The sequence below is a fragment of the Empidonax traillii genome, unplaced genomic scaffold (genome assembly GCF_003031625.1).
Source record: "Empidonax traillii isolate 1590-97213 ecotype Southwest subspecies unplaced genomic scaffold, ASM303162v1 scaffold196:size3368384, whole genome shotgun sequence".
Taxonomy (NCBI): Eukaryota; Metazoa; Chordata; class Aves; order Passeriformes; family Tyrannidae; genus Empidonax; species Empidonax traillii.
Window position 1 is genome coordinate 290,681 of NW_020955389.1, and position 26,989 is coordinate 317,669.

General features: G+C 37.5%; 1 protein-coding gene across 11 annotated transcripts in view; it reads left to right on the plus strand.

Moving 5' to 3' along the window:
- The first annotated feature begins 1,376 nt into the window (after positions 1 to 1,376).
- ZNF236 (zinc finger protein 236) overlaps positions 1,377 to 26,989 on the plus strand; it is a 70,136-nt gene continuing 44,523 nt past the window's right edge. For 4 of the 11 annotated variants that reach the window (XM_027886821.1, XM_027886822.1, XM_027886825.1 and 1 more), the window contains exons 1-8: positions 1,495 to 1,679; positions 11,522 to 11,664; positions 13,097 to 13,261; positions 16,073 to 16,251; positions 19,348 to 19,472; positions 22,738 to 22,910; positions 24,109 to 24,255; positions 26,100 to 26,171. In XM_027886821.1, the coding sequence (XP_027742622.1) occupies positions 1,619 to 1,679; positions 11,522 to 11,664; positions 13,097 to 13,261; positions 16,073 to 16,251; positions 19,348 to 19,472; positions 22,738 to 22,910; positions 24,109 to 24,255; positions 26,100 to 26,171 (1,065 nt within the window). In that variant the 5' untranslated portion in view covers positions 1,495 to 1,618. Of the gene's footprint in view, positions 1,394 to 1,491; positions 1,680 to 2,143; positions 2,161 to 10,013; positions 10,042 to 11,521; positions 11,665 to 13,096; positions 13,262 to 16,072; positions 16,252 to 19,347; positions 19,473 to 22,737; positions 22,911 to 24,108; positions 24,256 to 26,099; positions 26,172 to 26,989 lie in introns of those variants that run through there. The other 7 variants (XM_027886827.1, XM_027886828.1, XM_027886829.1 and 4 more) reach the window with 5 other exon arrangements.

Sequence of the window (26,989 nt, forward strand, 5' to 3'; positions counted from 1 at the left end):
AACCTTGTCTTAGAACCTGAAACAATGAATTCAAAGATGACATGGAGCAGTGTCTTTGGAGGTCATGAAATCTGTGAAGTGCTGAACAAGCTGTCGATAAAGCATATACCACTTTCTTGATATTTTTCCAGTAAGCACACTTTCACTGCACACAAGTTACAAGGGGCAGAATCAAATGCTATGGCTTTTGACACCCAAAAATTGCTATTAAACAAACCAGTGATCTTTTATGACAACTCCCATCAAGATCTGGAGAGGGTCTTCTGGCAGGAAATGATAGAACAAGGGGGAATGGCTTAAACTGAAATAGATGAGATTTAGATTAGATATTCAGAAGAAATTCTTAACTGTGAGGGTGGTGAGGCCCTGGAACAAGTTGCCTGGAGAAGCTGTGATTGCCCCATCCCTGGAAGTGCTCAAGGCCAGGTTGGCTGGGGCCTTGAGAAATCTGGGCTAGTGGGAGGTGTCCCTGCCCATGACAGAGGCTTGGAATTCGATGACCCTCAAAGTCCTTTCCAACTCAAACTGCTCTCTGATTCTATGATCTCTCCAGTCAGCACATGGTTCAGGCAGCAGAGCTCGGGCAGGGCACAGACCATCATCATCAGCAAACCACATCTGCCCTGGAGGAAGATGTGTTCCCGGGCAGCAGGTGAGCCCACACCTCAGCCTAAAAAAACAGTAATTCAGGGAAGATGCAGGAAGGAATGGCAAGGAACAATCTCCCGCAGGGAACACAATCATGCAGAGTTGGAACGATTATCGAGTTCAGCTCATGGCTCTGCACAGGACCATTCCCAAGAGTCACACCGTGTGCCTGAGAGTATCATCCAAATGCTTTTTGAACTCATTCCGGCTTGGTTCTGTGACCACTGGGGAGTCTGTTCCAGTACTCAACCACCCTCCGGGTGAAAAACCTTTTCCTAACATACAACCTAAACCCCCCGGCACAACTTGAGGCCATCAACCACGCGCCTTTGGTGCCAGTTTCTGGGCTCTGAAAGCGAGACTCCAGCCCCCACAGAACCTCAGAACTGTTAGTGTTGGAATGACCCCTGGAGATCACCCAGGCCCAATCTCCCTGCCAACGCAGGGCCACCTAGAGCAGGTGACACAGCAACGCGTCCAGGCGGGGCGCTCCTGCCGGCAAGCAGACCCGCCGTGCCGGACCCGGCGCTCGGGAAGCGCGGAGACCCTATCCAGCCTCTACTCCATGCCCACTCGGCTTCAGCTCCAGTTCCTTAGGGCGGCATCCCGGCCCCGCCTGCCACCGCTCCCGGATGTGCCGACCTTCCCCCCCCACAAGCAGGGCGGCCGGGCGGGCGCATGCGCACTGTGTGCCGCCGCCGCCCCTCGCCCGCCCGTGCCCCCCGCCCGCCCGCCCGGCCCTGCCGTGAGTTCCCCGCCGCCTTCGCCTTCGCCGCCGCCCCACTCGCCCCCCGCCCGCGCCCCCTCCGGCAGCGCTGCCGCCCGCCCCCCGCCGCCCCTGTGTAGGGCCGGACCCGCCCGCTCGTCCCCGCCCCTCCTTCCCCCCCTCTCCTCCGCCGGTGCCAAGTGTGTGTGTGTGTGTGTGTGCGTGCGCCGGGGGGGCGGGAGGGACAAGGAGGAGGGGGCGGCCATGCCGAGGGGGCGGCCCCCCGAGCCCAGCGGGGAGAGCGGCGAGCCCGGCGCCGAGGCAGGTAACGAGTGCGGCCGGGCGGGCGCGACCCGCGCCCGGGGGTGGGAGGCGAGAAGCCTCCGCGGGCTCCGCATATAGTCCCCGGATATGGGGGAGGAAGGCCGGGCCTATTGTGCGAGGGTACAGGCGGGCGGGCGGAGGGGAGGAGAGGAGAGCGGAGGGAGCCGGGCCTGGCCCTGCGGAATGATACCGGGCGGGCAGCGGTCGAACGGCGCCGGGGCCGGGCTGCCTCCTGCCCGCGCAGCGGGGCCGCGGCTGTGGGCGCCGGTGGAGGAGAGTTTGTCGGCCCTGACCGTCCTCCTCGGCGCCGGGCCGGCGGGAAGGGCTGGGGGAAGAGCCCGGGCCTCCTGGCGGCGGCCAAGACGGGAAGGCTCCGGCTCCGGCTCCGGCTCCTTCCGCCGCTCATCTCCTTTACCTCCTCCTCCCCCCGGCCACATTAACGAGAGCGTCGAATAAAGGATGATAAACAAATGGAAAATGGGGTTCCACTCGTCCACTTCTCTGATTTACAAGGAGAAAGGCGTTCTTTTCTTTCTTTTTTTTTTTTTTTTTTTTTTTTTTTTTTTTTTTTTTTTTTTTTTTTAGGCCTTAAAAACATCCTTGTAGTTGTTTTGTTTGTGGGTGTATGTCTGAAAAACCGCAAAACATCAAAACCCCCCTGATTTTCTTTCCCGAACATGTATTAGTCTTCGATTTTAAATTTTTTGATTGCGTTTTAGTGTTGCCTATGACTGGACAGTACTTCAGGGCAGGATTGGTTTGATAGGGATTTTTCTGACAGTAGTTGGTAGCTGGTGAGTTTTATGGCTCTTTTGTGCAGTTCATTCCTGCTGATGTTACTGGGGTTCTGTGAGCAGTATCTGATTAAGGCCCACAAATCACAAAAGTACCGTGTTTCAGGTAGGCCTGAAACCCTTAATTTGTGACTTTTTCAGCACAAGGCCTTACCACTAGATTTTGGGTTTTTTTTGGTGTGTTCCCCCCCCAATAGAACAGAGTGAGGTTTAATAAAGTATCTGAATACTGTGATTATTTCTGTCATAAAAAGCCAGTTAGTATTTTTAGTATATTTTTAGAATGCCTGGTTTTCTCGATGATTGCAGATGAGCTCTGGCTCTGCAAGGGGAATGTGTAGGTGAGCCTTCTGTGGAATCCTTTTTTTGTAGTATTGAAATGTGCTGACAGGTGAAAAAGAATTGCTGTGCTGTTAGGTGAATGTTGGGAAGTCAGATAAAATGTCTTCTACGGTATGGAAAGCCATATGGGCCACAGTTTCCAATCAGAAATGTTTGGGGTTTTTTCTTTTGTTGTTTCTGTTCGGGCCATTTATCTCAGCTTTTGATCACTAAGTAATAAGTATATTAAGACAGTCCCAAAGAACTTTTGCTGCTATCAGCTTTAGAGGTTGAGATTTTGGGCTTTTTTAAAGTTTACTTGAACTCAAATACCTGCTTAATTCTCTAGTAGTTCTTGAAATGGTACACATATACATGCATAAGCACCTGTAGTAATGACTTGATGCACGAATGAGAAAAAGATCAAAACCGAGACAGACTGTCCACAAGAAGTGCCTAGTAACTGTGTTCATTTTGCTTGTAGTTGGGTCTTGATCTTAGACTCTTCCTGTGCTAAGAGGTATGTATGGCTGCCAGGACTTAATGTGAGTTTCATCACATTTTGTCTTTTTCACATATTTATTTCTTTTGAAAGAAATTTGCTCATTTACTAACGAAATTGTTTCATAGAGGTAGTTTGCAGACAGCAGTTTGGTATTACTAAACTGCTAGGGTCTAGGGCTACCGTGAGGTTTCAGAGACATCTGTAACTGCAATAACTGTCCCTATATAGGCAAATTTTGTGGGTTCTGGTGTCTTTGGTCCTTGCAATTTCAGTACTTTGGGAAAACAGCAAAGTCAGTGTTGGCAAGTGTCGTGTTTTTTTCTACACTTGTGCGTGACAAAAGAAGGTCATGAATGAGGAAGCTCTGGCTGAACAGGACAGCTTGAATTAAGGAATTTTATGTTCTTAAGATATTTGGCTGTTTGTCCCACTCAGATATAGACTGACAGACTTTGAAAACTAGTTGTGCAAGGGAAGCATAGGCTTCACTTTTAGCAGGAGGAATTTTTTTTAGAAAACAGCTTTTTGCAAAAATAAATTTCATATCTTTTACTTAGGAAATCATACATTTTTAGGTTCTTTTTTCGTGTGGTCCTTGGAATTGCTGCATCCTTGTTATTCTGATGTTTGTCATGGAAGAAAGTGTTGCTCTGTAGTTGTACAGTCTGTATGTTTATGGTGATGCATCTCTGAGAGAAAATAAAGGTGAATTCATGTTATGCAGCTTCCTTTAGACTTCTTTAACCACCATACATGTCAAAGACTAGAACAAGTTCTTTGTTCTAGGAAAATTAAATATATCGGATTAAAAAAATGAACTGTAGGCAGCAATAGTCAAAACAATATCGTGACCTCAGTAGCTGCTATTCTGAGATAATCTTTTTTGGCATTGTAGTGTTTCCCCAAAACTATTTTGCAATGATTTCGATTTTTTTTTTTTTTAACTCAGTTGAACTGTTCAATTTGACTTCTCTGGGCACAAACGGAAAAATGAGAAGTTCTGTCTGAGCATAAGGAAACACTTTTTCAGTGTGAGGGTGACCGAGCACTGGCATTGGTTACAGAAGGAAGTTGTGAAGTCTCCTTCCAGAGAGAGGTCCTTTCTCTTGTACCTGTGATGTTTGTCACTGCATAGCAGTAACGTGAAATGAGCAGTTTTGACCTTCATGACTATGAGATCTTTTTCAAACAGCAGATGAGGAATTCTTTGAACAGCAAAATGAAACATTTCAGGACGTACTGAAGCATTTTTTAAGCCTTGAGTGTATGTCACATGTTAAACCTGAAAGCCACTTTTGCGCAAGTTTGAACTGAATTCTTTTATGAGTGCAGTTAAAACTTGAGTATTTTGTGCCGTCAGGGGGCCTGAACTGTAACGTATTTCACATATGAAAAGTGGTAAATATTAAATACACAAAGCTGAGAAACAGAAGATGACATAGCTCTGCAGAGCTGGCTGGCTGTATTTTGTTTGCTGCCTGTCAGTCCTCTAGCATCATTTATGGTATGAGTGTATGGAATTAGGAGAAGGTTATTTTGAAGGCTTTACATTCCACTTTTCTATAACTGAAGCAAATTGAAACTTGAACTCCCAAGTGAAGTCTTACCAAATTTTTGTTATGTGGATTATTTTAGTAGTTGTGTATTAGAGTGTCATGTAGTGACCTTTGACTGACAAGAAGACAATGGGGGAGTCTCATCTTGCAGGCAACAATAAAGAGGTTGAGGTACTGCTTGTGTGATGTGCTCTAAGTCTTTTAAACAGGATAGGTGTAGGTCATCCTCATGGCTAGGCTTCGCTAACGAAGATTTGAGAAGGGCTCTACCCATACTTGCTACAAGCGCGCTGATGGCTAAAAAGGCCAATGCAAGATAGACAAGTCCGGTTGCAGAAGGTACAGCAGAAACACTCCCCAGGTGATATCGACAAGACGCGATTCTTTCTGTGTTGTCTTTTCTCCTCGAGAGTGATCCTGTGTGTGTTCTCAAAAGCAGCAGCAGCGTTATAGATGGTGTGCCTCCAGGCCTCCTGATTGGAGGCCAGGGTAGACCAATGGTGGTGATCAATATTGCCAAGGCTGAGGGATTGTTTCAGGCAGTCCTTGTATCTCCTCTTCGGGCCTCCTCTCTTGCGGCAGCCAGTGGCAAGTTCTCCATAGAGCACAATCTTAGGGAGGCGATGGTCCTGCATCCTGGAGACGTGCCCTGCCCAACGCAGCTGAGTTCTCAGCAGCCTGGCCTCAATGCTTGGGACTGCTGCCTGTGTAGGTAATGCCTTTTTAAAACATAAAGGAGGACAACTGCCCAAACTTTTGCCTTAAAAAAGACAATCATTAGATTGTAATAGTGATACTGTTGTTTGGCCATTTCACTATTCTGCAGTAAGAAAACCTATCGTTATTTATGAGGGGTGTGTTGGCTCTTAGGGAGAAGATGATAAACTTGGATTATACTGTTGTGCCTTAGTTCCATGCTAGTTCCTCACTATGCTTGAAATATGTGTATGTCTTTTCCCAAGTAATTGTGCAGTTGAGTGACTTGTGTTTAAGTTCTGTCTGTGTGATAACTTCAGCCCTCCTTCTGTCCCTTCTCTAGCTTTCTGCCAATTGCAGAAATTTTATTCCCTATTGCACTTGTGCTGATACCTTCATACCTGATTTATTCATATGCATTAAGTGCTTCCAGATATAATTAAAGTTTCTATTTGAGACCTCTCTTGTCTTTCTTTTGAGGTTTTTTTGCTGTAGTTGGATTTTGTTCACTCCCTGGGAGAAGGATGATCATGTAGTAAATCATTTACTTCATTCAGAAGTTTCTGTTAACACTGTAGTGCCTGGACACAGCTAAGGGTCATGGTCTCAGCCAGGAGATATCCAAATCATGTAAAACCAAACAGCTGAATAATGATGGCTTGGAATATTCGTATGCAACTGTGGAAAAAAGGTGTAACTCCTGTTTGGGAGTATTTAACAATAAATATGGCAGTATTTACCTGAATGTCAGATGAAGCTATCAAAGTTGATGAGGGAAGTGCCAATATTTTCAGTTATCTGTGTAGATTAAGATGATGTGGATGGTGTATCTCTGTAGTGGGTTGACCTTGGCAAGCCATTAAACATCCTCCAGCATTTCGCTCAGTCTCACAGTAGGGTGAGAGAGAGAACAGGAATAGCAAGAGCAAGAAAAAACTTGTAGATTGAGATAAAGACAGATGAATAAATAAAGTTTTAAAAAAAAGAAAAGTAAAAAGTTAAAAAACCCCAAACCAAAATAAAAAACCCTCAAGCCAGCTGTATCACCAACCAACAAAAAAAGCCCAACCAAGTGATGCAAAGGCAAATGTTTGCCTTTAGTCAAAGATTTAAAGCACAGCTGATAGGAAGGAAGTTGACTCCATCCCAGCCAGACCCAACGCAATCCATTTAGCATCTAACCAACTATGATGGAGCTGAATTCCATGTTCTGTCAGGCTTCTCTGCTGCTGCAGTGCATTAGTGTAGCTGTGCAGTGGCTGGAGTCATCTGCTCCTGAAAGGAGTGCAGCTGCTTTATGTTGGCATATGCTGAGTGATTGGCCCCTGGATGTCTATCCCAGCAGTGCACTCCTGGAAGCCAAGTGTCTTGACTGGTACTACTTTACATTCCTGATTGTATGTTGACCAAAATGTAGTAAAAGTACATTGTCTTATACAAGCAAATCTTGATTGATTTCTGGATTTTGATATGATATGTGAACTGAGAGTTAGTCTCTCCCCTGTTCTTCCCATCAGAAGTCATGAGTTTTTGTTTAAGAGAACTGAGCAAAATTTAAAGTAAACTGTTTCTTTTATGATTTCAGGACTAGGCAAAATGTTTTAATGATTCATTATCATTTGTGTTCTATGGGTTCAAGTGTAGTATGAGGAAATGCCAGTACTGCCATCCCTGTTTTGTTCTCTTGTCCTACCACTTTCTTTCCACTCATAAATTAGTAAATAGGTTTTGATAGGGTCAGACCCTTTTGTCCCTAGGCTTGCCAGCTGCCATTTAACTTCAGTGACAAGTTTTCATCTGTGAATTTCACAAGCTTGAACGCTTTATTCGCAGTGTCCTCTCAGTTGGATGCGAGGAGATTATTAGAGATCTAATAAAGCTGTGCTGCATTCACAGCTGAATGAGTCCATCTGCGCCTTGCAGAGAGGACTGCAGGCTGCTATGAGGCACAGTGCTGCTTACATAAGGAGGGAATGGCTTGGAGTGCTCTAATTCTGTCTTCCTCCCTCCACGTTGAGTTGTCATCCGTGGCTTATAGCAGAGAGCACCTGCTTGCTGACTCAACTCCCGAGGTCAAGTGTTGGTGAAGGCTGTGGCACAGCTGAGTTGACCCGAAGTGATTGCTGCTGCTCTGTGAGGGACAATAAATTTAAATAGAAAGTACAAGTTGTAACATTAAGAATATTTAAATAAGACCATCTTTAAACTGAAAGTTTGTTATCATCGGTTGGTACTTCACAAATCTGATTCTACTGTCTATGGGCACTTTGGACAAACTGTTCATTTGAAAGTACATACAGGCAAAAATGTGTTTGACAGTGCATAATGAGCTAAGTGTTCCCTGTTTAGTTTAATTGTATGGATACTTGACTATCTCTCTCAGGCTGTGATGTAGTAAGGTTGATTTATGTTGCAGCTAGACTAACGCAAATTGGAAAAAAACAGAAAGTGACAGTAGATTCTGCACTGTTTCCATGCAATTCGTATTAATAAATGGCAGTATTTTAAGCTTTGCACCTTTTCAGTGAGGTTTATTATTTGTTGTAGTGTGCAGATCTGAAAAAATCACTTATTTTTTCAAAGGGTTTGTTACTCTGATACTAATTTTATGTTTTCTCTGTGTATGTTTATTATATCATGAAATAGCTTCTCTCTACTAAGAGCATGCCAGTTTTTTGTGTGATTGTGCTGACGTTGTGTGTTTAATCAGTTAATGTCTTCTTGAACTAAACCCTCAAACTTTTAATTCTGTATTGCTGGCTTGAATGGCATTCAGTTAGTTCATCAATAGACAGCAGACTTGTGTTTTCATTTGTCAAGAGTATGTCTGACAATAAGTAGATTGCTTAATTTGTGTACCCAATACTTTTATTTTTCTGAGAGCATAAACATCTTATTATCTATTTATTATCTGCTTCATATATGATATATGATGAATTGTGTCCATTAAACAGTGTCAGGTGTGTCAGTATCTTCATTTTGTTTCCCTTCGGTACACAGGGAATGTTTAGAATTGTTGCGGGGTTTTTTCGGTTAACAAATTTCTCAGTGCAGTTAAAAGTATGGGGTCCATACCCCACTGCCAACTTCTTGAACTGGCGTCATTTACATGTTTTTTTGGTATTCAAAAATATTGGCCTTTAAGATAGGTTCAGTATTTTGCAGTGTTTGGCTTGTTTCATGATCCAAGCTGATGTGTCTAAAAGCGTTTTTTTTCTCTAATATAAGGAAAGATTGTTTTGTGATGATTTATCTAAACTGCAGTATTTTAGGTTATTACTTTGACTTTTATAGTAGAGGTATCAGTGTAAATAAAGTCTTCATCCGGATAGTAATTCTAGCAAAAAGCTTTGTCAAAATTTTATTTCATTTTTACTTTGAAATAAAGGCAGACTCAAGCCATACTTCATGAATCTGGAACACCTCCCTGAAAAGTCAAAATGTAGCTCACTTGTTTGTTAATTTTAATTGACAGTGTCTTTCCTGTTTATCTTGTTACCCCTTTCTGTTTATTTTAATGTTAATAATTTCCATCTTTTTATAGAAAAGCTAAAGTACTGTCTTCTTGTATATCTCTGCAATCAGATTTCATGGAATTATAGTAATCAAATTCCGTTGAAACATCACAAGATATTTAATTTTTCATTATATAGGTGAACTCCTTTTTGAATTCCAGAAGAAAATTCACAGCCTGTAGATTAATCAGTATTACAGATACTACAGTCGGTATTACAGATAAATAGTCAATATGACACATTTTAATGAAAATAATACCTAAAAAATGTTACTGAACCAAAACCAATGTCACTTAGTAATGTTATTCAGACACAGTGAGCATGTTGCTTTTTCTGTTTCCAAGTTTGCACCTTTGATGTCAGTGTTACACCTTAGCTACTTCAGTTGCTTAGGCATTGTTTTTGTATATTGTCTGGTGTCTTTGATCTTGAGTGACTTTAAAGATAATAATCTCTTTGGTTAAAGGAGAAGGCTTGAAGGCCTTTCTAAAGTCATGGATTGGATCATTTTTCAGTTGCCAATTTAAAGTGGGAGGTCAGGCTTTCAGGGGGTTGAACAATTACTCCTTTTTCTAGGGGAACAGAAGGCCTTCCACATTACATTTTCATATAGCCCAAGTATTGGAGCAGATTTTTCGTCCACATCTCTTGTCCTGCCACTGCTTACAGAGGCTGATTTTGTGTCCTTTATTCATTTCAGGCATATTTATGACAAGGATGGTTAAAGGACTGTGTCTTTTAGTTAAAGCTGTGGTTTTCAGTTATTGAAGAAATGTGACCATTTCAGGGTTGTTATTGATAGTGTCTGCATATACTATGAATGTACAGCTGAGGGTCTGTTAAAAGATGCAGTAGGTTAAGTTAACACATCATAAATATTTGTGATACTTACATCTTTCTGTTAAAGAGAAATACTTTATAACTAAACTTTGCAAAGCAGAAGTTAATTGGGCATCTCAGTCCAGAAATGGGAAGTGTAAGTCCCTAGGACATTGTTTTTACTTCTTGCCCAAAATATATTGTGCTGAAATGTTTCCTACAGCTTCCTCAACTACAAACTTTTAAAGTTTATTTATGAGAATTTTAGCAAGGAAAAATTACGGTCAGGACATAAGGTACTGATATTTTTTTTTCCCTTGTAAATATTGTGCTGAATGAGTAAGGACTTCGAAATGGGTGCAGTACTGAGCAAAAATACTATATGAATTGTAATCTTTGATTTCCTCTGAGGAAATGTAAACAGGATGCTGTAAAATTCTATTTGTATTGGTACTTCCTGTGCCTAATTCTTACATTCATGGTGGAAAGTACTGACTTGAAGAAAAACATCAGGCCTCGTGTATCTAGATAGCAAAATCAGTGTTCCCTTCTCTTCGCATTCTGTTGTTTGACGTAGTTGGAGCTGTAGCAATGTTTAAACTGAATTATGTAGATTTTTTGTCTTGAGTGTCCCTAACCTCCAGCACAAGTCAATCAATTTTTATTTTCATGTTAATAATAATGCTTTGAGTAATACGATAAGTCCTCCTGCCAATTGCTTTTCTTCAAGTTATTCTTAAATAAAGATAAATTCTGTAGTAATACGGTATCTTTTCAAATGTAAAATGTGTTTAACTTAGTTGGATTAATATTTTTTGTGTATCATAAAGTATTTATAGGTTTAACTGGCCATTTGAGCAAGAGGATATAGAAGCTTGCAACTTGTATATCAAAAGTTATGTGATTTTAGGAGTTGAAAACAAGAAAATTGTATGGGTTTAGACTGGGTCTAAAGAAAAAATACATCTCTTTCTTCATTGACTTAATGTGTACACAGTTTAGCTTGCAGTTTATTGCATCTCTCTGAGCCACTTGAAACAGTGAGATTTTTTAACAGAAACAATGAGAGGTTTTACAACTCTAAAGGTTTTAATATAAGTTTTAATAAAGGTTTTACATCAACAAGTGTTGAAGAAAGAAAAGAAGTCCAAATTTTTCTTAAGTGAAAAAAAGAGAGAAAGAAATGGGGAAGGGCAGAAAACTTGTACAGTCAGAACTGCTGACTATGTAATTTTAAAAGTCTTGGAGACATGTAAAAGTCTTAGTTACACAAGTAACCCCTGGCAGTATCTTATTCATACCTGGTGTATCTGGCAGAGTTCTATTCTGTTGCAAATTTGACCAGTGTGTATGAAGCACAGAAAGAATTTGTTTCAAATTACTGGGAAAAAGTGATTGTTTATCTCTTTATCAACGGGCAGTTAGAGGTATGGATATGATTGGTTGATCTGTTGTCAATGACAGCAGTAATGTTTTTGACTGAGATCTGCCAGATCCCTTGAATTCAGAGTGTTGTGTATGTCAGAAGCTTAGAGGAGTTGAAATAGTTTTAGCTCTAAAAAATTCCTGGTTTTTACAGTAAATTATAAGTAGATGAAATATGACTTTATACAAATGTTTTGGTTCTTGTTTTGTAGATGATGTTCTGACACCGAATATAGAGAACGGAAATTTTCCCTACCAAGTACCTAACTTCCATAAGTGTGAGATTTGTTTGCTGTCTTTTCCAAAAGAGACCCAGTTCCAGCGCCATATGAGGGATCATGAGCAAAATGACAAGGTATGAATTCTAGTAGATATAACCAGGGTATAATGATATTTTCATATACTGTCAAGTAAAGCTAACACAAGACATCTTTTCCATTTTTTTAATCACACCACTAATAATTACTACTTGGGGACCTCAGAGTTTTGTTAAGTTCCTTCTCTTTCATGTTTTCTTTGAGACAGGACCTTACTTTGATGTTGTTTAGTTAGATTGCTCTTTCCAGATCAGTAATTTTTAATTTTAGCTATTATCTTTGACTTATAAAATATTCAGTTGGATGAGAAAGTGTATGGGTTTCTTTCAATCAAATTTTGGAAGCAGTTCTGTACATTAGCAATAGAAAGAAAATAATACTTAAATTGATTAACTGAACCTCACTAGTAAACTAATTTAGTATGTATGTATTAGTCAGTAGATTAATGTCATCACTCTAGCTGCTTACAAATCAAATTTAGGAAAGAATGAGAAAAATACAGATATGTGATTAAGACTGGAATGACTTTTTAAATTAAACTTTTGCCACAGGTTGCATCTGTAATGCAAAGTATGTAATTTCTTTTCCTTGCTTTCTATTTCACAAAGCTGGAACTACTTATATATGATGGAAAAATAATTTTATTGCTTTTTGAGGTAGTACATACAGATTAATTTTTACAAAATGTAGCACTTTGAGATAATTTATGTATACAAAGAACAGAAGATTCAATGTTGTAAAGTTGATATATGGTTGTTAAAACCATACTATTGCACAGTTGTGTATGAGCCTTTATATCTAGAAGTGAAGGTGTGCTTAAAAAATAAAAACTAATTGTGCAGGTACTAACTGAAGAGCAGTCTATCCTAGCATAAACTAAGTGCATTGCTGCTTTAATTATTAATTTTGGTTAAAAAGATTTTACAGAATCATAGAATATCCTGAGTTGGAAGGGATCCTCAAGGATCTCTGAGTCTAGCTCCTGTCCTTCACACTGCAGCCCCAAGAATCACGCCATGTGCCTGAGAGAGTTGTCCAAATGCTTCTTGAACTCTGTTAGGCTTGATATTGTGACCACTTCCTTGGGGAACCTGCACCCAACCACCTTCTGGGTGAATCATGATCACAGTTAAAGTAGGAAAATACATTTCCATCTCCTGCTCATTCCTCTCTCCTGCTAACTTCATTCTCATCGGACAGTCTCAGTTTTGAACCTCTGCTTTATTTCATTCCCCGCTTTCTTTCCCCACATGCTCTTGAAATGCTGTATTTGTATTTTCAGTAGTGAGATGCAAAGGAGATAAAATAATTAAGATTGGTATTGTTTAGGATTGTTATCATATGTAGGTACTTGAACTGCTCTTCTCTTTTTAACTTTTTGGTGTTTATGGTTATATGTGTCACCCGGGGTATATGTAACTTATGGGAAGCCTGAATTTTGTCTTTATTTTTTGTGATTTTAACCAACAGCCTCACCGATGTGACCAGTGTCCGATGTCATTTAATGTTGAATTCAACTTGACACTTCATAAATGTACTCACAATGGCGAAGATCCTACGTGTCCTGTATGCAACAAGAAATTCTCCAGAGTAGCCAGTCTGAAAGCTCATATAATGCTACATGAGAAAGAGGAGGTAATTAATTAAACTTTATAACTTGAAATTTTAAAAAGACATGTCATAATAGTTGTATTTAATCCCTTACCTGTATGTTTTAGATTGGAGGATTGAATAAATTATTTGACTCAAAAGAAATAAAAAACTTTTAGTGGGGAGTCTGTTTTAATAAAAGTTACAAAAATTAATAAACTGGATATAACTAAGTATTCCCATCACGTCTTTGTTAACAAAGAGAATCTGTGGATGTTTGACATACACATATATATAAATATTAACTGAGAGGTTATTTACAAATACTTTTATTTTGAAGATATTTCTGTGACTTCATCTACGTTGATAAGCCCACATGTAATAATCTGGATGATCGTAATTGATGGCAGATGTCGTGGTGGGGCAGTCTCACCATCTATAGAAATAGATGAAGTTATTGCCTTATCTACAACTCCCACCTCTGGTTTTGAGTGGTTGTTTCACTTGAGAGTGCTTCGTGTTCCTTTCCCTCTCAAAACTTAATTTTCCATTTTTAGAAGGCGTTGGTTGAATTCTTAGCAAACATTTAATACGTAGTGGTGTTTTGCACAATTTATAGGCATTACTGCATTATTGCAGTTGCCAGAGTTGATTGTGTTGCCCAAAATACCAAGTTTTCCATCAAGTAATTGCTTCTTTCCCCTGGGAAGGCTTTTTTAAAATTACACTTCGTGTTGGACCATTGGAGCTGAACTAAGCATACACTTTTATCATCTGGCCTCTGATCATAAACATAACAGTGGTATGTTTTTTCATGCCAACTGCAGACAGCTTTACAAGCAGTTTTGACCACTAAGTTTGGGATAATAGGCCAGTTTGTACTTTTCTAAGCCAGGCAGGGCATAACATGTGTAGAGATTGTATTCCTTCTTTAATCATGTTTGAGTTCACATTTTGTCGTGTACGCAGCCAAGTTAAGTGGCCTTGAGTTCAATTTTGTTCCATGTTAATGTATCTATAATGATACATGGCTTAATGGGTATTACTAAGGAAACTCAATTTATAAATTGCTAAAATCATCAGAATAAGGAAACTAAGCATCAAGAAAGACACCTGAGAGTGACTTCTGGTATTCATTCCTATCACTAAGTGATTTTTCATGCACTTCAGCAGCTCTGATTCTGCAGATGTCAGAGGAATAGGCTGTGTGATGCCTTCTAATTTAAAATTCAATCTGCAGCTTGAATATTAAATTTATAAAAATATGAATACCTTTCAGTTGCCAATGAATATGTTCTCATAATGCCCAATAATTTTATGATAAAACAAAGATGAATGTAAGAATTAATTTACAGAGAACTACAGGAATAACTTCCCCAGTACTTATGCCCAGGACCTGTAGGAGATCTGGAATTTGAACTTGCAGGAGAGGGTTTTGATGATGGCACTAGCTGTCATTCAGGAGGTTGTCATAAGGATCATCATAAACTGAATTTGTTGTGTAAGAACAATATTTTTCAGTAAGAAGTATGCAGATTTGAGTGTATATCCTAGAAAAGAAAGTATTATTTATTGTCTTACATGGTAACTTGAATCTGGTAATAACAACATGTAGGTTAGATTAAACAAGCAATTTTTGAGTTAGTAATTATTTTCATCAAAGGGCTTCAGCTTCTTAAGCTTTTTTGTGGAAATGTCTGGTGATGCTGCAGAATTTTTCTTTTTTTGGACTTCAGGAACAAATTTATTGTCAAAACATTTTAAAAATAATACTGCATACCTGTGTTCCTGTTGATTAAAACATTTTTGTCAATTCCTTATTTAAATGAACACTATTGTTTTCTATTGTTTTGTTTTTATTTTTCTTGTTGATCATTTACGGAGGGGAAGAAAAGGTGGGAGGAAAAAAAACATTTCCATTTGCAGCGATAATCACAGTTACTGAAAAGTAAACTGTCTGAAGTTACTTACGCACACCAGTGAGGAACATTTAACAGAGATAATGGATATTTTTTAGACATTTAAGCTTAGCTCTCAGCTTAGATTTTTTAAAATAAAGATAATAAAGATAGAATGACAAATAAAAATTAAGGATTTCGTAAAGCAAAAGGAAGTCAAGAGCTTTTAGTTTTCATTTAAACAATATGTGACTTTGATTCTGCCTCTGAATTTCAGACAAGTGGTAATAGTTTTGCATTAAACATCAGATGTATAATTTCCATTCTAAATGACATGGAATAATAATATAACTGGAAAATGGTGTGTTTAACACTGCTGTAAAATTAATGAGTTATCTGTCAAGAAGCATTATGTGTCCCTATTGATTTCTGTCGGCTTTTCTGTGAAGATAGCTTAAGAAAATTCAGTACTAACTGTGGTGGGATTACTGTTTAAAAGTGACAATCTATATAATTTTAACAAGTAAAAGTTAGAAATCCCTGACTCTGCAGTTAAGATGCTTGTGGGTAGAAAGCATTTGTTAGAAATGTTTCTGTAAACCATAGTGTAATGGCACTGAGGTAAGTTTATCTATGTGTCTTGAACCAGCCTACCAAGGAAACAGGGAGCGGTAGTGATGATACTGAAGTGCTTGTTTCTGCTGCCATGTGAAATTTTTTCAGAATTCAGTTTCAGTGGAGTTTCTTAAAATATAAATATTAAAATAATCTTGCAGTGATTATTGTTCATGATTTATATTATGGGACTCATAAACTTTTTTTGCTGTATACTTTCATTGCTGCTTGCTTCCAGCTGGCAGTGTCTATAGAAGGATACGTTAATCTGCTTGAGCAAAGCTTGTGTATGTACCGTTGCTTGGGAATATTTTTAAAAATCAGTGTCTATTATCTCTTTCAGAATCTTATCTGTTCAGAATGTGGAGATGAATTCACTTTACAGAGTCAGCTGTCCATACACATGGAAGAACATCGTCAAGAATTGGCAGGCAGTAGGATCCACAGCTGCAAATCTTGCAAAAAGGAATTTGAAACTTCCTCACAGCTAAAGGAGCATATGAAAACTCACTATAAAATAAGGTGACAATCTTGGGATTGTAACAAAATGAGCAGATGTTAGTTTTATGGTGATAGCTGGGAAAAGCAGGAGTAGCATTTCTAGTCAGCAAAATACCATGATTGATGCAGATAATTTCTTTTCTTTGGTATGCTATTATGAAATGGCATTTGCTTTTTAAAACTCTGCTGAAGTGGGTGGTTATTTTTGGAGGCCTTTTTTTCCCCCTGTTTTTGTATTTAGACACACATACTAAGCATAGTTCATCTGCTAGCTATTTGTAAACATGGGTTAAGTTTTTCTGATGCAAAGTGATTTTTTGAAGAGTATTTATGATTTTAAAGGCTAACAGCAGTACATTGAAGCAAATGTATATTAATTTTATATAGCCTTTCTTATAATGACAGAAGTTCTCATGATTGCCTTCTGCAAAGAAAAGTTGTTCATCGCAGTTTGCAAGTGATCCTCATCACAACCTCCCATGAGTTTCTTGTAAATCTGAAAAAGCACAAAATGAAGGGGAAAAAAAGAGGCCTGGCAAATGCTGTTCTTATTTTTGGTGGATATTTGTTCTGTCCTTTCTTTCAGCTCTCTAGTTTAACTTTACCTGTAGGGATGTGAGAATTTTTTTAAGTTAGAAGGAAGAAAAACTTAGTTCTATTGGTTTAGTTTATACATTACGAAGACCTAAAGTCTTGACAGGTGATCTCTCTTTTAATCTTTACTTTGTTTCTATAAAAAAAGATAGGGAAAATTGTGTGCTTAAAAACGAGATATACTGTCTGTTTCCAGTTCTTTTTGTTAGCAGATGATACATGTTCTAAGATCTTAATAGTTGTGTTCCAGATGAAAAAAGTGTTGTTTTAGATTTTTGCAAACTGAAATTTGAGGGCTTGAAGTATCACGTTATGTTTGTATTGGGTTATATAAATGTACAATATTGCATACAAAAAGCATTCTTCTTGTGGACATCTCCTGTGTAGAGATGTTTGGATGAATAAAAAATAGAGGAGAGAATACAATATGGTGGTTGTGATTTTGAGGGAGTATTATGCATACCCCACGCTGACATAAAAGACGTCCAAGTGCTTCATGATCATTTGTTTATATTCCTAGGCATGGATAATTTCTGGATTCAGAACTTTCTTGTAAGACATTCACCTTATTTATCAGTTCAGATGTAGAGACATGTTGCAGTTGTGTTCAATAAGCTACAGTCTGTACTGGTGCTGTGCTGTCCTTTAACCAGCAGTACCAATACAACCCATGTATATGAGCAGGGTTAATGACTCGATGCAGTGTTCCCGCTCCAGTTCATCACAAAGCTAATGTTGCTCAGAGCTGTGTTTCATCGGAAATTATTTTGAAAGGAAAAATGTGGAAATTCAGATTTTATTGTTGCATATGAAAAGATTAATTATTGAATTATGGAAAGTTAATATTTGGTCTAACTCAGTAATGTAGAGAGTATTTAAACTTCAAAGACATACATCAATTTCACTACTGTTTTTCAGTGTAAAATAAGCATAAGAGATTTTTTAGGATTTAAATTATGATGTGCTTTGTTCCCTTAAGCTTTTTTCATAGAGTGGATGCACTTTCGTTGCCAAAAAGGTAAATCATTTGTATAGAAGACTATCATGAAGTTTTTAAATTTAAATTTAATACTAATTTAAATACGGTATCTAGCTTTTGATGAAAAGAAAATGATCATTCTAAATGGTGAAGTAATTTAGAAGGTGATCTAAATTAGGTGATCTTTAACAATTGTCCCTACAACTGCCAACAAATCAGATATTATTTTTGTTCTTGAAGTGCTGCAGATAGAGTTAAGGCACGTTGCTAATCAAAGAGTGTATTCTGACAATCAGGCTGGTCTAGATCTGTCCTGAGGTGAAAAGAAGAGGTTGTAACATCTGTGCTGTTCTTTCTCCTTTTCAGTTTTCAGTTGACTTATTCTGGATACTTCATTAAATTTTAGTAGATATAATTAATGTGTAAAATTAAAATATATTACCCTCACTGTGCTTATTCTGTAAGGTTATAAAAGGACTTTAAAAATACATGTAATTTTTTTAAAGTAATTAGGAAGGAAAGTGTGCTTTCCTTTAAATATACACTGAATATCTATGTTCTCCTAGAGTGGAAAGATGCAGCATTTGGTAAGTTTATGATTTCTTGTGTTATGCACAGACTATTACTTCCCTGCTGTTTTCTTCTGTTATACAAGTTGTCTTTCAATGTGGTGGTGTGCTTTGCACTTTTGCTCCACATTAGCTAATTCTTTTAGTTGTTCATAGAAACACCAGGTATTTAAAATTGTTTGATATCAGTTAGAATTAAGCAGTGCTGAGAAGCTGGATTAATGTATAGGTGTTGTTACACTGGCAGTATGGAAGATAATGCAATGCTCTCAATACTATACTGGTTTGCCCACTGCCTTCTGGCTTCTGCTTGTTTTATTGAGTTGTTCTGGTGGTCTGCAAAATCGGGGGGAGTTCTTTTTTTTTTTTTTCCCAGTCAGTTTTCCACATTGGTGTTGATGTTTCTCACCAGTCATTTAAACTAGTTAGTTTGATTTGTAGAGAAATGAATTTGGGGAATTTATATCATCTGTTACTATGGTTGTGTGGAGAGTGTGATTTGTATTTGAGGGGCAGGGTAAATATTTGGGTTGTTAAATTCTTAGCTTGCTCTTAATAGACTTCAGCAAGTGCATTGACACTCAAATTCATGATTTTCGTATTCTAGTTAAGAATAAAGGACTTGCTGTGTTCAGGAAAAGAAACAGAGTTGCACAGAGCTGAAAGTTCCCATGAAAATAATATTTGTGAAGTGACTGTATACTTCTGTCAGAATTTACCCTGAAAATGTCTCTAGAGAGCCTCTAGGATATATCCATTTGTATTACAGAAATAACTAAAATTCTTGGTGCGTGTAGGTACTTAGTAAAGAGCTGATTGCATTGTTCTTTTAGAATCATTATAGACTTTGGTTTTTCAGTGTTGCAACTGATACTGTATGTTATCAACTTTATATTATGCTAAAATCTATGGGATAAAATAAAATCGTTAACATAATGCTCCATATTAAAAATATTTTTTTTTTTTAAATGACAGGGTATCAAATACCAGATCCTACAACAGAAACATTGACAGAAGTGGGTTTACCTATTCCTGTCCTCACTGTGGAAAGACGTTCCAGAAACCGAGTCAGTTAACGCGACATGTTAGAATACACACAGGTACTGCTGTGGAAGTAATTATTTTTATTTGCATTTGTTTTACAAAATTCAGTCAACTTGTGAAATTTATTCTTTTTCTCCCTGTTGGGACTTGAAATACTATCAATACATTTCACTCATTAGATGCTTTTAGCTGTTGGGTTAAAATAAACTGTATGTAATTCCTTTGCTTAGCAAATGTATATGTTTTTAAAATTTCTGGATTCATATAATCGCAATTAAAAATTAAAATAAAAAAAATAAAGTACTCTATAGGTTTCCTTTTTTACCAAATATCAGTTTTGGTACTTGCAGTTTCAGTGGGACCTAAAATTAGAATCTCTAGGCAAGGGCAAGTCAGCTACTCTTAAGATCTTACATACTCCAGAGAGCAGGTTCTAAAATTTACTATCCCAAAAAAGAGTAAAAGTACATAAGAATTAATAATACTACTAAAATAGTGGCCTTGCATTTGTTTTTAAATTGATTTATTTGAAATTGCAAAATGATCTTGGGATGTGATAAGCCTTGATTGTAATTTTGGTAATTGAAAAAGTGCAGGTGACTGTTCAGATTTGCAGAATGAATAGCAAATGGTTTTTTGCTAAATTGCTGTCATAAATATGTGCACACTTAACCCTTAAGCAGTTGAAATAATTGAAAAATGCAAAGCATAAAAGTTTTTGAAGTTTACAGATGACTAAGAAAATAGTTCTTAAGTTTCAACCAGCTGTACGTGCTATAGCAGGAGTTTGGCTTTAAACAAACCTTTGTTGGAGGTGTTTCAATGCTATGCAATATATATGTATTTTTCATATATATTGAATAAATTGCTTGTCTAGTTTTCAGCTAGTTCAGGTATGCAGTTATGTAAGTCTGCAATATTGTTTATATTAGCAGTCTGTTCAGGCAGAGATGTGATGAGTTGCTGTTTACAAGAATGGCTTTGTTTACCAAGGGAGAAATAAAAATACCGTTGCATGACTCTTTGTTAAGAATCTTTTTAAGTTCAACAGATCCAGTTATAGAACAGTAACACAAGAGGTCACCCTTGTACCTGCTTTAAAAAAATGCTTCAAACAAATATCCAAAAAAAAGGTCAGCGAAAACTAAGTTGTGTTTTAGAGTCTTGACTGTGTTTGATACATTTTTTTAGCTTAGTCTAGCCAAAATTGAAGAAACAAGATTATAGTTGGTTAAAGATGCTTATTTTAAAGCTTCAAAAGTTCAAGGGCATTTATGAATACTTAAAGAATAAAAAGATATTTGTCTGCTGGGAAGTCAGAGACAGAAAATGCAGTCCCAATCTGCACATGACAGTAGAGAATTTTAAGTTCCAAGTAGGCAGCAAATACTCATTTAAGTTGTGAATTACGTTATTCCTCTAAACCTGCAGACAATCTGTCTGGTATTCAGTTGCTTGAGGTACTGTAACTATGTAGGAGAGGACTGTGAAGAATTTAGAATCCCCAAGTCTTTAATTGTTGAAAGAGCCTGTCTGTGCTACGTGTGCAGCATTACATTAGTGTCTTAATTTGCAATACTATTTTCTGTTCGTAACTAGTCATTTCAAGCACTTACACCCTTTTGGGAAAAAAAATTAGGTCTCAGAGACTGCAATTCCCATACTAATAACTAAGTAATGAGCCCCTCATTCCCCCTCTCAATCTGTGTTTTATTAAGTTATACTTGAGGAGTACAGAAATTCCACATTTCCACAGTAGAATTGAAATTTACTTTCTATAATGAGATTTACTTAAATAGGCACACTTAACCTGAAGCAATACTTTTCTGTGTCCACCAGCTCTTAGAGAAAGCTAAGCCTTTTACCTATGAAAGCCCAGTAGGAATTTTGTCATTGTGTTTCAAGATGTGAATCAATGTTATTTATCTTCAAAAATAAACAGTTAAAACCTGCAGATCTTTAAGCATCTTCAAAACCAATAAGCAGCAGAACAGAACATATACATTTCTTTAGTGAGTTAAATGCTTGTAATCTGTTTCAAAAAATAGCTGCTTTTATTCCAGACGATATGAATTTAATTAAGAATTAATAAGTGTAAAGTAGATGTAATTACAGCTATATAATTAGAAGTCATATAAAAATATTCATTAAAACTGCTTTAATGTGCATAGTCTTTAGTGCATAGTTGTACTTACTGATTTAGCAGACATAATGTACAGAATGCTCATAAAGTTTTTGCTAAAGAAATTTGCAAAGGCAATGTTTTCAATGTCCTCAAGTTACCTCAACTAAACTATTTCGTTAAAAGGAAAAAAGGTCAGTATTGAGTTCATAGTGGAAGTTCCCAGTAGTCAGTTGAGACACATTTGTAAGAAACTGAAATTTATTCTTAGTATGTGTGTGTTTAAAATGTGTAGTTTTATAATCTGTTTACGCAGTTCTTTTATGTTCTGTCACCCTATAATTTCTGTGGAGTTTTTCATGCCTAATCTGTGAATGTTCAAATAACTGGAAGAATGAGCAGCACTGAGATCACCAAAACTGGGAAATCATTGCAGAGCACTCCTGTACCAATATTGCCGAGTTTTTCTTTAATGTTCAATAGCAATATGAACATTCAGAGTCTTAAAATTGTTTTCTGAGCACGATCATATTATATCTCATATAATATTTTATTGCATATTTTCAGTAGATGATTGTAAAGAGTAAATGCTGTTAATATTTATTGTGGAGTGGGAACCATAGACCATCTTCTGCAGTGTTACTGTAAGACCTTTTGATTTTTAAACTAAATAAAAGGTTAAATTTTTGACTCTTACTTATTTATTACTGTCCATTTACCCTCTGGTCCTCTGTTTCAGTGCAGATATATGCATTCCATAGGACTTGGTGTACAAGTCTTATAGGAGTGATGTATGTGGGTTTGTTTTTTTCTTTTCTTTCCCCCCCCTTTATTTTTTTTCTCTGGTGATTTTGCATAACAGCTTCTGAGATCAAAGCAAAAGTTGAGAGAATCCATTTTAAATAATTACTTCATATAGATTTTCATCATTTTAGCCATTTTACCTAATAATCATCAGCTAGGTCACAAAACTTTTTCAGAAGGCTACGTTGTCATCAGAGTAGGTGCTGAGGCTGATGGTTAAGGTAAACAATTTTTCTTCAAAACCCTGTAATAAAATGTGTTTGTGCGTATGTAAGGATGTCCCTAGGCAATGTTATATTTTAGCTGCTACAGTTTTTTGTTTAAATACAGGAAACTGCTAAGGCTTCTTTGAAGCTCCTTACCTTCCTCTTCCTCATCTTCCATTTTCCTTGCAGGTGAAAGACCATTCAAGTGCAGTGAGTGTGGAAAAGCCTTTAACCAGAAGGGAGCGCTGCAGACTCACATGATCAAGCACACAGGGGAGAAACCCCATGCCTGTGCCTTTTGTCCCGCAGCCTTTTCCCAGAAAGGCAACCTGCAGTCGCACATACAGAGAGTTCATTCAGAGGTAAATACAATTAACTATTTGAGTCCTTGGTGCTGTCATGTCTTGTTCAATTGTTGCTGTTCCTATGTGCTCCAGTGCTCTTTGCAGCCAGTACAGATTTACTGCTATGGAATAAATTGTAGTTTGTTGGTTTGACCAGCAAGCTTTCCTGAAATAGCTTGATCTGAATAAATGTGTACTTAGGAGAAGTAGCAAAACCTTCACTGGCCCTTGTCTTTTCAGTACATAAATAGATTAGTAAGTAGTGGGTTTAGGTGTATAAAAACATACCTATGTCTGTCCTGGGAGAATGAGGACTGGATGCAGATGAAAGTAAACCAAAAGCATCAAAGCAGAAAACGGTGAAAAATTTCAAGGCCAAACCCATTAACTCCACTGTAGAGCTTACTTGCCGCTTGTCTTTGAAGTATGTGTCTTACAGCCTTTTTCAGAAGTTTTTTGGTTACAGGTAGAAGAAAATTCCAGAATAAGATGTAAAAAGTTGTGGTCTCAGATCTCTTTACACGTCTTGTTTTTCTTCTCTTTGATAGACAGGTTCTTAGATTCAAAAGATACTGCTGTGATAAAGTAATACAATCATCTGAGCAATATGGGCTGTGCAACTTTGTTCAGCAATTTCCTTACTGACTTTAGTGATTTTTGGTTGGAAATACCCATAGATAGAGACCTAGTTTTGATTTGTAAGGAATGAAGTAATAGAGGCAGCATTTTTTTGCTCTTTTTTTTTTCCTGGGTGCAGAATAGAATCACTGTGATGTTTTTGTCTGCATTTTTTTTCTCTTTGTACTTAAAACTGCTATTTGTGTTATGTACGATGTTTCATCTGCAGTCACATCTTAATTGATGAAGTTGCTTTTCCGTTCTTCTTCTAAGTGTGGGACAGTAGGAAATTGTAAAGAGGGAAGAGTCTGCAGCCTCATTTGCCACTTGACATTTGTTGTGCTGTCTCGTGCTTCCCAATGTTGAGAAGTGGTAATAGGCAATTACAGTCATGCACGTAGATTACAGTTGATTTGATATCCAAGATATACCAGACTGATTTCATAACTGGTTATCAGTAACTTGAAAAAATAAACCATTTTACTCTCGTAAGTTCACAGTATATTTATTGTATGGATAAATAAGGGAACATATCTTTGGTAAATGTAGGGAAAATTTACTTAAATTTTTTGTGTTCTTTTTTTTTTTTTTCTTCAAGGTGAAGAATGGCCCTACATACAACTGTACAGAATGTAGCTGTGTCTTCAAAAGCTTAGGTAGTTTAAATACACATATCAGCAAGATGCACATGGGTGGTCCACAGAATTCTGCAAGTGCTTCAGCAGATGTATCTCATGTTACAGCAGTAAGTTTTGCTTGGTATATTGTGAAAATGCCTTTGAGAGTTTAATTAGCTCTATATCTTAATTCCAGTAGTTCTTTGAATAAGTTAGAACTTCTAGACCTGTAGCTTCTTTTGTCCTTTTCATGTTTTGTGTGATTTCTGGTATTAATTTGCAGGGTTAAATATTGGGAGTATGTAAATTGGTGAAGTATATGCAAAAAATGGATTTACAATTTGAGGTTTTGGTTGAAAATGCAACAGTTCAATCCTACAACTAAGTAAAATATAATTCTGGTCCTTAGAGATTATGTTAGCCTCTCAGATAATATAAAAATAATGGGAAAGTTTAAGTGTAACAATGAAATTTAGAACTATTGAAGTAACATATTAGTTGCCACTTATTTTCAGAAATTGTTTATATAAATCTACTCCATATAAACACATAGTGGATCCTTCTGTGTATTTCCACTAATTTGTTTTAAATATTAGCTTCTTACTTGACGGATTATAAAGGAAAACCATAGCTTTATTGGAAATACTGAATGTTTTTCTCTCTTTACCCAGATACAACTAAAATTCAGAAAATGCTTCTGATTTTAGAAGACTATTCCATTTTTTGAGAGAGTGCATATTTTATTTATCATAATACTGTTTTTTTCTTTGAATAAAACTACCTTTTCTACCTTTATTCTGCTCTGTTTTGCTCAATTTCCAACTTTAGTGTTTAATAGATGGCAAACAAGATTAGTCCTTGAAGAGGAGGGTTAATATTTGAAGTCTCAGCTTCATTATGCAGCTGTATCTTGTTGAAAACAATGGTCGAGTAATGCTGTTTGGAGAACCGTTTTTTTAGATGCAATTTCTTTCTTCATGTTAATTGATAAAAAAAGGTTAATGTGACCTATTTGCTTGCAAGTACATATATCATCTTTTTGTGCATTTCTATATTCACAAGCCTAATCTTAAAAGCACGATGGAAAAGAATTCCTTCATAGTACCTCATTTTTGTTTTCCTCGGCCAGCTCTGTTCTTATTGTTTTGCTTTGCTTAAATATTATGCATTTGCCTAGCATATTGATATTACAGCAGCGTGTTATTATCTTTGCTGCATGCATACCTCTCTGCTTCCACGGAAGAGTACAGCAAATATGCCTCTATACAGTAGTATAAGCAAAGAGAGAGAAGGGAGAAAAAGACTCTCTCTAAAAAGAGATGTCAAGAAGTTTAACAAGGAAGAGCAGAGATAATGATGTGGCAGTTGCATATTAGCATTACGCTTTTTATTTGCACCTTTTAATCTGAAACTGCAGATACTTAATTATTTGTATTTTTTTATTGCTTTAGAAAATTGGTACATTATTAGGTTAATGCTAGCATTCTTCAATTAGAGCTGGCCTTCATTCTGCCCAAAACTTGCAGAGCTGCTTTAACAACAAATCTCCAGTATAATAATTCTATTCTGAAGTTTGGGATAGGCTCTGCCATCCCTTTTTGCGTACCTGGGGATAAGCAGTGATTTTGTCCTTATTAAGTACACATTCCAAAAGCTGAAGTTTCCTGAAGTGCTGTGCTACCAAAGAATGCACTCTTGTGTGCTACATGAGTACATCTTATAAATTATGGCTACTGTAAGGCTGTTATTTGTCTTTTGCTGGATCAGTACTTACAGCTAAGGTGTTTGTTTCTTGTGTTTATTTCATGTATATAAACTATGAAGCAGTGATGGTGTTTTTATGTACTTTTGTTTCTTTCGCATAGTCTCATTTTTGTGGGAAAATGAGCTATACTACTTTTCTGCATTATATTAGCCATGTTTTTTTCTATTTGACGAAGGTTTAAAATACTTTATTTTCATTTCTTTGTAGGACCCTGTCACCCAACCTTTAACAACATCCCCTGCTAATCTTTTGCAACCTGTTGATAACAAATGGAAGAATGTAAGTGTGAAGTTTTTGTCCCGTTTGTGTGTCAAAACTAGAAGTGGGAGAAACTTTACAGAATTTTATAAATTTTCATTTAACTGGTGAAAAATGATATGCAGTGATCCTCTGTGATACATTTACCAGCTAATATGGGAAGAGAAGCTCCTTAGTGAATGCAGCTGGTTATGTAGAGACAGAACAGGTCTTGAATGGATTATATTCCCTCATTTCTTTACACAATCATGATTTTGCATATAATTCTGTTCAATAGGTCTTCAAAATAGAGCCAAACACTCTTCTGTATAAAAGGACCAGAGTAGAGTAAGGACTCTTAAAAATACTGGATTGTCCTGCCCCTCTGCCTTTACTTTGCATGGATACCATGGTTTGGGTTAGAGGAAAGGAGATGTGTTCATAATGGTTGAGCTGTTTGGAATTTGGGCAGCACTGGAACCATGGGGTTCAGGATGAACTGTGGACCTGGGGAAGGAGGGGAAGGGGGGATGCAGGGCTGACTTTCTGGAACCCCATAGCAAACAGCTGTGATGTACAGACAGGTCTGTATGTGCCAGTTCCACTGAGTATGCTGGCCAGTTTTTCTGCAGCTATATAGCATCTTGTTTGTCACCTGTTGATTGCAGCGTGGTATCTTAGTGGCAGACATCTGACTTACAGTCTCCCTTTCCCCAGTTCAGCTACTGATTATCTTGTGATGTACTAGAATCCATGAAACCAAGGACTAGGAAATGTGGCATTACTGCTTTAAAGTCATTATAAACAGTCCACCCACTTTCTTTTTATCTATTGATGTAAATTCTTTATTCCAGGATCAT